The 10,865-nt window shown below is 52.6% G+C and overlaps 1 protein-coding gene across 1 annotated transcript; it reads right to left on the reverse strand.

Annotated features, from left to right (window-relative positions):
• Positions 1–2,771: 2,771 nt before the first annotated feature.
• ENDOD1 (endonuclease domain containing 1) lies at positions 2,772–10,636 on the reverse strand. The gene is made up of 2 exons (XM_054807957.1): positions 9,960–10,636; positions 2,772–4,197 (listed from the first exon to the last, which is right to left on the reverse strand). The coding sequence occupies exons 1-2, from the start codon at positions 10,251–10,253 to the stop codon at positions 3,064–3,066; spliced, it is 1,428 nt and encodes a 475-aa protein (XP_054663932.1). The 5' UTR covers positions 10,254–10,636; the 3' UTR covers positions 2,772–3,063.
• Between the last annotated feature and the right edge of the window lie 229 nt (positions 10,637–10,865).

The raw sequence follows: 10,865 nt of genomic DNA on the forward strand, positions 1-10,865 counted from the left end.
CCTCACCAGCCATTGTGCAGCACCGCAGAGCTAAGGTGGGTCAGAGATAAGGCTGCACAGAAGGCATGAGACAGGCAGCTGTGGGGGGCAGATACCTCCTCCCCAATACTTGGGCTGCACTTGAGAGATGCTGCCTTCAGGGGATGCTGGGGACCTCAGGTCTCCCAGGCTGGTGCCACTCTCACCTCACCCCGGCATCTCCTGGGACCTGAGCTGACTGCTTTCCTGCCTTGACGGCTACCATGTAGCTCGAGAGGAGTGCTGGGGTTGGGACAGAGTCTCGTGAAGGAGTGGGAAACCAGCCCCACATCTGGCTCTGCAGCAGGGAAGGCACGTTCAAGTAGGCAGAGATGTAAAGTTTGGTTTGGAGAGCATCTGCAGGCTGCTGTCTGCCTGCTAGGAGCAGCAATCTGGACCTTGCCCCTTGCACCCAAAATCCCTGAACCAACAGCTCCAAGGCAAAGGAGGGACTCATAAAACACTGCTGACTTCACCCAACTATACCCACATTCGCAACCAAAAGCTGCCTTTCCTTTTGAACAAAGCCAGCGTTGCTTGCAGGCGGCCTCTCTCCACAAACCAGCCTGGCCCGCAAAAGGTGAGACAAGGAGTCACCCTCTCTCCCCCCTCATCCCACTGCCTTCCCACTTCATCCCCATCGATGACATCCCCAACGACACCATAAGCATCATCAGCTGGTTGCATTGAACGCAGCCCCCGAGCAAAGGAAACAACCCTCTGTTGCCGCCATGAACCAGCCAAACCTCCTTTACCCTCTGAATCCATCCCTCCCCCAGCTCAGCCTTGCCACAGGCAGCGTGAGACAGAGAAGCAAAGCTGCTGTTGAGTAATCAGGCTTTCTTCAACTCAGGACTGGCCACCACCAACACAGCACCATGGGGACGGCAGCACTGGCTTGCACACCCCTGGGACTCCTGACGGGAAGCTACGGCACATCAGAGGTCCACAATCAACCTGGAGCTGGAGGGAGGGACAGAGTTGGGGGGAAGGGCAGGGTCTGTGCATGTAGGACTTCCAAATGCCTCTGGGAGTCCAGCCAGAGCAAACACTGCTGAGACCGAGAGCCTCCCTCCTGCAGGCAGCTGCACCAAGACATCCAAAGCCCCTCACTGAGCCAAGCCCTGGGGTGGGGCAGCACCCCTGTGCCCTCCTCCAGCAGCAGTGGGTGTCCCTGTGCCCCTCGTCCAGCTGCATACCTCTGATGGTCCCTTGCAAAGCCCCCCACATGTGCCCTGGCTCCGGTGTCCCAGATGCGGGGGGTCCTGGCTCAGGCTGGGGGGGAAGAAGGGGTGAAGAGCAAGCAGAGAGGATGAGCAGTGCAGAAGAGAGGTCAGGTCCCCCTGAGGCATAAACATGTCTGCTTGTGCATGAGCTCACCAGGTGGGTATTTACACAGCAAAACGAGCACTGCACCCCAGATCCCCCTCCTGCCTCTCCTCCCACCTGGCAATCCATAGTCCCCACGGGAGACAGAGGCAACATAACCTCTTCTTCCCTCCTCCAGGTTTCCAAAATCGGCTAAGGAGGGGAAATGCCCAGCAAAAAGCTTTGGTGTTAGGGCTCAGGTTGAGCTTGGCCATGCTGGTTCCTGCAGCTGCCACAGCCACGCAGACCTCTCTTCCTCTGGTGGGTGGCAGAGGCCTCTTCCATGAGTGCTGCCAGGACATCCAAGTGCAAGCAACTCACCACGAGTATCCTAATCCCTGTGCCTTTTCTCTCCCGATTGTAGGACTACCTTCCTTGACGTCCCTCAGGCCAGCTTCACTCCCAGCACAGCACCCAGGGGACCCACCTGCCCTGCCCGGGGCTGGCTCCTGCCCCGCTCTGACTCTGCTTCTGGGTAGGGGCTATGAAAACAGCAAATGACCCCTCACAAAAGCAGCAATTGCCCCCCACCGTGCCCCCCATGGACCACCTCTCCCATGTCCCCTTTCTCTAAGGATGCCCCTGCCAACAACCCAGACTGGTGGGAAGGGCAGAGCTGCTTTTCTTTTGCCCTAGAGGAAAATCCAGCAGGATCATTTTTCCCCAGTGAGGTGTGCTTTCAAAACAAGCCTCAGAAGGACAGCTGTGGTCTTACCCATCGCCAGCCTGGGCATTGTGTCACAGAGACCTCAGGCACATAAATACCGCTGCGTGCTAGGGGAGCTGTCAGCTCTCAAGGGAGGCAGGGCAGGTGGCAACTGATTCAAAGCCAAAAGTGTGACTCCTGAGTGCTGCTGGGCTTTGGAGCATAGAGGCCTGAGACATTCAGGGGCTTAGACCTTCAGGGAACGCCACGCCTTGAAGCTTCAGGGCTTAGACCTTCAGTGGCCACCAGCGAGCAAGGAAGGGTTGGGGGAAGATGACCTTGGTATGGCTAAGGGAAAATGTTTTCCCACCATGCGAAAGGACAGGCAGCGGGTCTTTCCTCACAGCAAGATCCATGGGATTTCAGCTGCCTGGAACAGCCTGAGGACTATGAGATACACCCGGTCACATCCCCTCCACCAGTGGGAATCCAGTGCAATGAGCAGTGCAACCAAGAGCAGGACTTTGTCCCCATTCCACCCTGCTCCCCGCTGTTTCCCAGCCCCAAATCCTTGCACTCTTCGCCTCCTCCTTTCTCCAGGTCCCAGAAAACCCTCCATAACTAAAATCCTCCCCTGACCACCACCTCCTCCCTGGTAGGGATGGAATTCTGCAGAGCCCACTGCCAGTGCATAAGTGTCAGTGCTGTCATAGCCGGAAAGAAATAACCTCATACCACATTTAGCACGCATCTCCCAGAGGAAGCATCTTGACATCTGCAAATCACAGAAACGTTGTGGCCCGCACCGATAAAACCCGAATACTTTATAATAGACAGAACTTGAGTTACAATGGTGGCATCCCCCAGTGACATTACCTCAGCCCTCCCTGTTACTCCCCACTCAGTTCATTATTATTAACGTCACTACAATAAATACCAGAACAAAATTGACAGCGTTTGGCCACATATCTTAAAGCACTGTCCCACTCCTCCTTCACTCCGTGTCTTTTCAGCCTTTGTTTCCATCCCTATCAGTCATCAGAGGAGCCTTTAGGGACAAACCGTTTGACTATGTGACCAGCCAGGTAATAAAAGCCATGCAGAAGGGCAGCTGTGGCATCGATGACCAGCGAGAAGGTGCCCCCAATCCCGGTGGCCACGTCTTTGAGGACAGAGGGAATGGCACAGATGGCGTGGTAAGGGAAAGCAGCAAGATGAAGGACAAATCCCACGGGGATGCGCAGGATCCTGTAGGTGAGGAATGCCACATCTTGAACAATCTGCACAAAGCCCAGGAAGATGTTGATGATGACCCTCCCCACATCATAGGGGATTCTGATGAGCACCATGCTGATGGCTTTAAGGTAGGACACCACCCCAGTCCATAGGCTGTAGACTCCATCCAGAACTGTACCACCAACCTGCTTGATAACAAGCCACAGAATATAAAACACAAATTTCACCAGCTCCACAAACACGTAGATGAGGAGTTCCAGAAGTTTGATGAAAGGAGTAGCAATGATGCCAGCCACTCTTCTCACCAAGCCGCTGCCTTTGGCCTCCTGGTTGTCACTTGTTCCTACTTGCTCTCCAGAGCGGATCTGACTGACAGCTTGCAGTATTGCTTCTGTTTTCTCCTGGCTTTTGTTGTCTTCCCCACAGCTGCCCTTGAACAAGTGAACTCCTGCTAGAAGCTGCTTCTCCAGCTCTCCCACCGTGAGGTCCTCCAAGCTGTTTTCATCATTCGTTTTTTTCACTAGTCCCAGGGACCATCCCTCCGGAGCATCACAGCAGGCTGCCAGCCAGAGGGTCTCTGGCACTGACACCTTGCCTTTAACTCGGATATTGGAAGGAATTGCACCTGCAAGGAGATACAGATGATCCTTCTTGGAGCAGTGAGGGACCAGAGCTTGCTCCACTACCCTCCCGACATCTCTGTGCCAGCTTTTGCTCAGAGATGGACTCAGAGGGACGGCATTCGTGAGCGTGTAAGTGGCCATCTGGAAATCCTCCTCATTGAGCAAGCTGGGATTGAGCAGCCCTCTCTCATAATCAGAGCCCACGTAGTCTGAGGTCAAGGCTTGATTTTCACCAAGGTTGGTCACAGTGCCAATGATATCAGCTTCGTGCACCATCTCATGCAGGTCATTTTCTGGATCGTCTATCTGAAATAGTAGAGAGGAGAGTTACCGGATGCAATTTGCCTTTCTAGAAAGCAACATGTAAAATGGTCCTTGAAGTATATTTTCCGTTACAACTGCTACTACACGCTGTGCTTCAGATCACATCCTGTGCTCCCTCCTTATTTTCCTTGCAGCACTTCAGAGGAGTGTATGCTCTACTTAGCTGCCCTGCCAAACCTATCAGTTCAGGCTGCAAGGGATGCTTGCAGCTCTCCAGTCTGGTCTGCAGCACAACGCAGCCTCCAGAATCTCACCAGCCACCCTGCACCAAGCCTCTAACTTGTGTTTCTTTTTTTTCTAGAAGAGATTTTTTTAAGGCCAATAGCTGGCTTGATGGCCATGTTCTTACCTCCTACAGTGGTGGTATCTCCAGTTCCTTTAAGCACCTGCCATGACACTTCAATTCAGTCCCTCTGAGCTATCAAATCCAAGCCATGAAGAAAAAAAAAATATGGCATATAAGACGCCTAGAGAAGGCATCTACCTCTCACCACTGATTGTGTAAGGAGCCCGAATGCAGGCAGGCGCCATGACAGGTAACCTGAACTTCCCTGTCTTGAACACAGACACAGCAGTGAGCTCCTAGGGTTCTCTCAGGGCTTGTCATTAGTAGTCTGAACCTCATGTCATTAATAATCTGAACCTCACATCATTAATAGTCTGAATCTCATCCTTAATGACCACACAGCTCCTAGCATAACATGGGTGAGGATGGCATCACCACAGGTCCTCGATGGAATCTGTGCTACCTGCTCATGCCTGCCATTCCCACGCCGCAGAGCCAGAGGCAGCAATTGCCGCAGCGGGCATCCCTCCCAGAGCCGTGTGCGGGAAGGTAACGAGCAGTGGGAGCAGGAGCACTGAATGCCAGGGAGTGCTCAGGTCTTTCTGGGGCGGCCACAGCTCTGTCTGCTCCTTAGTCACTTCTAGTGACACTGCCTGCAGCTGCTCCAGGGAGGTGTGCCAGACAGATTGTCATTGTCTTCCCCAAATTAGAGGGTGAGCATGTTGGTGGAAGCTCAGGGGTGGCAGACGGTCTCTTGCAGTCACGGCCCCTGTGGTCACTGTTTCAGAGGCCATGGCCCTCAGGTCCCAGCATTGCGCTGGCCCAGTTAAACATGCTGTCTTTGCTCCTGGCCTACAGATTGTTTACTGCACTATTTAACACGCATTTTGGAGCCATCTATGGCAGACAACTAATTTTCTACCTTGAATCACTCTGCAGTCATCCTTCCTTGTCCCCTGACCATCCTGCAATGCACTTGGACAGATGTCCAATTACATCCTTGCAACCTTACCCAGAGTTTGCATCCTCCTAGTGCTGCATCACCTCCTCGCAGCTCTGCGCCAGCCTGTGCTGAGAGTGAGGGCAAAAGGGCCAGCGCCAGCAGGATCCATCACCCTCACAAGAGGACTGAGCTCTGGCTGGCCTCCTCCATCAGCCAAGCCCCCCCTGTCCAGGGCTCCTTCTGCACCAAGGCTGGTCACAGTGCCAACACTAGCCATTGCAGAGGGCTGCATTACCCCCATCTCCTGCTAGGAGGTTTCTTGCACTTCATTTTGATGTATCTGATGCTTATTGCTTCAGGACTGGAAGGATCACAGCAAGTCCTACATGCTGATGCACAAGTCGTAGCTTTTTCTAAATACACCACTTAAGAAAAAAAGACTTACTCTGTGCTTCTTCTGCCTTATTCTGCTCCTCTTGCTCAGACACCCCAAATTCACAGGCTGCAGCTGGCTGACGAGGCCAGACATCTTGCGTTCCACAAAATCACCGTCCCTTCCTGCCTCCCCAAACCCATTCTCCCCATTCTGATGAGATGATGGTGCTTCCCATGGGACAAGGGGTGCACCCAGTGTGTTTAATCTCACGGTGATGGAGGACAGATCATGGGTGCAAGACTGTGCCTGGGAACTGCCCCCCATGCTATGGCCCTGTTGAGCAGAGACACTCATCTCTTCTCGCTCCACAGCAGCTCTGCAGCCCCTTTCCTACTCCAGGACCCTACCACCTTCTTGACAAATGAAGGGAAACAGCAGGGGGGGGGGCCTGTGGTGCCGTACCACAAGGACATGTAGACCCGTGATGTGTCAGCTCTGCCTCCTGGCAGAGATTCCCAGCCTACATGAAGTAGATGGTATAAACTTAATTTTCTCTGCTTATGAGCTGATGCATGCAAACCTTGAGGTGCCTATCAAGAAAATATGTCTCCGGTTACCCATTCAGCTGCAGGCTTTTGCACATACCATCGGGATTGTTTAGGTGCAATTAAAAAAGAACATGATAAAAATGCAGCCGTGTGCTGTTCATGTGTACAGCTCTGACATCACATAATAACTCATATTATGATTTGTAATAACTCATGCGTAACTAAGGTTTTCACGTCTCCTCCAGCTCAGCCCCAAAGGCATGCTGTCTCCAGCACTGCATCTAATCTGCATTGCAAGCTACCTTTCCTCACTGCTTCAAAAAAGTTTTTGGTTTGTGTCACTGCCAGAGCATATCTGCATTCGTGGAGTCAGCCATGAAGCCACCTGCCCAAGCAACCTGGAATAGCTAAGGGCAAGATCCAAGCAGACAGGTAAACACCTCATTCATGGGATGGGGATTTAAAAATAAATTATGCATCTGAACACCTGTATGGATGTGAGCACCTAACAATATTGATGTGCTTCATAAAGTGGGGGTTGCAGTTTCACAGGAGGGGCAGAGCAGGGTTAAAATTACGGCAACACACAGCTATTAGAGCAAGCAGCTTCCATCAAGTTTGGTCATTTAACAAGGCAGGACACTGTTACCTCCCACCTTCTCCACCCCAATACTTAGGATCCCAGGTGAACTTCAGCATCCCACTCCCCTCGCTATTGCCTCAGGCACGCTTGTACCTTTGATTGCAGTGGAACTATTGCACGAGCCCTTAGCATGGGACTTGTTTCTCAGGGAGGAGGCACGGTACATCTTATGCCAAGGTTTCTGTTGTAGGATGTTCACATGAGTGGCTCTAGAAGTACCTGTTTCTCTTGACTGTCTGCCAAGAGAGATGGCAAGAGCAGCTCAGAGGTAGCTAAGTTGGGTGATACAAATCCCACCTTGGTCATCTGGCTGGTGGTAGTCGTCAACCAAATGAAAACAAGGTGATTCATCTAGACCCTCATACGTTAGGACAGAAAAAGAAACTCCAGAGTTTTCCATCTCTCTCTAAGCTCCAGAAAGAGTCAAAACCATAGGTTTTCAGACAGCCAAAACAAGATGAGGTGAAAGCCACCTAAGTGACTTGTTGTCAACCCCTAGGAAATCCGGCAGAGCAAGTTTTCAGACCTGAGCTTGGGGAAGTCCCATCAGTACCCTGCTCATCAGCCTACCCTGCCTGCTCTCTAATTTTTCACTAATTGCTGAATTAATTTGCTGTTTCCAGCTGCCAATCAGCAGTGGGTGGCACTGACATTCCTCGCACTTCTCACCCAATTACTGCCTCTGTGCTACATTGGCATTTGTTTCTCAGGCAGACATTCCTGAGGAGGTAGGCATGCAGGGAGTGAGACGGTGCCCTCACCACTTACATCATTACCCAAAAAAACCCCCATGTGACAACCCTGAGGCCCCTACCAGAGTGCTGAGAGCATTTTAATAGTGATTTCTTTCTGCTTGTTGTACCTCTGCATCTCCATGTGCACACACATAGGCGTAAGCACATGCCACTGTGCAGCTGAGCCTGCTCATACCCGGCCATCCCTGTCTTGGCAAAGAAATTACCCAGAAAATAAGCATTGTAACCTCATGAGGCTATGCTGCAGAGCAGGTGTTGCTAAGGGTTCCCTTCAGCAGCCATCTGACCTTTCCTAACCATCTGACCTAGCCTTGATAGGGACACACACAATGGATGTGAAATCTCTTCCCCACTTTCTCCTCCCAGATCCAGCGTGGCAGTGCCTGAGAGGGGTGTTCATGCTTATTTCTTGACTTACAGGAATTTTTTGTAGTCCTGATTTCCTTCCCTTACAGATTCTTCTGCCAATTTTTTTTCCTAGTAGTTTTCTGTCTCATACTGAGGTTCCTCCAGTGACCCACAAAGCTGCTACCTCCCACCTCCGAGACACCTACATTTCAGCAATGGGTGACACGGACTCATTAGTGTAAACTAAGAACAGACCCACAGCAACCCATGGGGATTCTCTGGAGAAGCCAGAGCAACTAAAGGTAGCACCTGGCCAATTATTTCTGGGGCCGCAGTACGCTTTGGAGGCAGGAGACACATGGTTGGGGCTCTGGGGTGCTGGCAGGGGTGACAAGGTGCAGGGTGGAGAGGCATGGAGCAGGGAAGGCAGGGGAGCCAGCTGGAGGGAGGTGCTGGAGAACTGAAGCTGCTGTGGAGGAGCTGCCCACTGCTCCGTGGCAGGAGCCTGCCTGGGTAGGTCTGGCGAGTCAGACCATGAGGAGCAGGAGGAGATATGGTGGCTGGAGGTGATGAAGGGCATCAGCGGCCAAGGCAAATGGGAAAGGATCTCATCTCTGCCACTTTGCCTCACTGCCTCCATGACACTGACAGCAGATGCTCACTTGCCTAGGTCCTCTTTGTGCTTTGGAAATTCATCACCCTTTCTCAACTCCATAACAGCAGGCTGCAAAAAGCTTCCCTCTGTTCTAAAAGGGCAAGCAAACACCTCCCACAGCCATATGTGAAGTGGAAGGAGAGCAGATCAAAGGGCCCTTGGGAACCTCTGCATCTCAAACCCCAGCCCAGAGATCAGGCAGACAGTCCAAGGTGAAGACAGGGACATAGGATCTCCCGTCTTCACTGCCTGTGACCTCATGAGCTGAGTGTCTCATCACCCCACACGAGCAACACGAGCATGGCAGCTGCTCTCCTGGGACAGGGGTGAGGTTTGACTCTGGCTACGTCCAGCACCCGAGGGCCCCGCTCCCAACACGCTGCGCTGGTACTGCAGCCGTTCCTGCTCTGGCGAAGCACCCTTGCATGCTGCTAGTCTTTCCTGAGCTCGAGGGTCAGAGGTAGCCTGGTGTTTGCTACAAAATTCCCCGTGATCACTGCTGAAAAACCTGAACCACAGCAAAATAAAAGAGGTAAGGAGTACTGGTTCTCTTAGGGCACCAGCAAGTTTTTAAGGATTTCCTTTCAATATAACAGCCTGAAGGACTTGCCTAAACATGCCAAGTGTCAAGGGAGACAAAAACCACTGAGGGTCCAGCAGAATTAATTTTATCCTGCGCACTCCTGACCCAACTGAAGCCTGCACGCTCCAGGACACGGCAATCATTTCCGTACAGGAGTCTGTGTAACAGGGACATGACAAAAAGCTGCAGCGTCAACTTGGTGAACCGCAAATGGATGTTTTATCCCTGCGCAGCGAAGCTAAAGAGCTCTTATCAACACTGCGATCACGCTGGCAACAAAACAAACTTCAACTTGCCACTGCGATGTTTAACCCTGCTCCCCACCGGCAGTGCTCCCTGCCCGTGATAGCTGGCTAGGCAGGACAGACCCATCAGCTGGGGTCAGAGATGACTTTCCTCTCCCCTCCCAGCTTTCATTAATAAGCCCCATGGGACAAGGAAATATTTGTTTGCTCAGTTCCAAGCACAAAAATAAGTTCTGCTTGTGTTAAATCAATATCGAAAGGAGTTCAACAAGCAGAGCTCCTGCCTCCTTTGCAAAATCCTATCCCCAGAGGAAATGTTCTCCAGGAACATTTGCTTTAGAGTGAAGGAAAAGCTGACTTACCTGTGGTTCGACCAGCCAGTTCTCCTCCTCGTTTTGGGCTGGCTTTGTATACTTAAAAGCTGAATAAAGAGGGATTTTGTCCTTTGTACTGTAGAGGGTTGCAAAGCGTGGCTCTTTGTTGTACCGCTGACAGATTTTCACATGGAACGGCTCCGTAAACCCTTCGGGTGGGAATTGTCCAGGGAAGAACACGTTACACTCGGCAAAACCAGTTTCATCCTCTCCGACAACTCTGCCCTGGGAAAAGCCTGGGAAAACTGAGAGGCAAAGCAAAAACACAACTGACGTCTTCATGGTCCGCTCCCTGGAGCTGAGGGGAGCCCCGTCTGCCTCCGCTGGGTACGGCAGAGGACCTGCGCCCTGAGCCCATGCAGCAGCGCAGCCAGAAAGCGTCTGGAATTCGGGTGTAGCGTGCGAGGGAAATGAAATATGAAACCACAGCCGATCCCTTCGGGCAGCCAGCGCTTTCTGCAGGCAGCGCCCTGTGAAACCGAACGTGCGCCCGGCTGCGCTGACACACGCTGCGGACGCCAACCGCCCACGGGAGATAACGCCAAGCAACCTGAAATCATCAGGGCTGGCCGGGAGGAGGAGGAGGGAAGCCTTCAGCCGTGCGGGGATAGAGCTGAGCAGCACCGGCTGTCCGGGCTGGGGCTCAGCGCCCGTGGGGGTGTGGTGTGCTGCATTGCAGCAGAGTCCCCGGCAGGAATTTTGGCTGACGCAGCCAGAAATCTTCCTGGGGCTGCCAGGGGGGATGCTGCAAAGTCAGATCGGCCACCCCGAAGAAGGTGTTAGCTGTCCTCTCCGGCTGTGAGCCTGGACAAAGGAGGGGGAGAGGAAGGGAGGTGGCAGGATATTGGAACTGCTGGGAACCCACTTTGCCCCTTTTTGGGGTGCCTGTCATCA

The sequence above is a fragment of the Grus americana genome, chromosome 1 (genome assembly GCF_028858705.1).
Source record: "Grus americana isolate bGruAme1 chromosome 1, bGruAme1.mat, whole genome shotgun sequence".
Taxonomy (NCBI): domain Eukaryota; kingdom Metazoa; phylum Chordata; class Aves; order Gruiformes; family Gruidae; genus Grus; species Grus americana.

What these genes read in the sequence shown, in the direction of transcription:
- ENDOD1 (XM_054807957.1), bottom strand. Translation starts at nt 10,253, where the DNA reads ATGAAGACGTCAGTTGTGTTTTTGCTTTGCCTCTCAGTTTTCCCAGGC. An exon ending in ACTGGCTGGTCGAACCACAG is followed by an intron (nt 4,198 to 9,959) that starts GTAAGTCAGCTT and finishes CTACTATTTCAG; the next exon opens with ATAGACGATCCAGAAAATGA.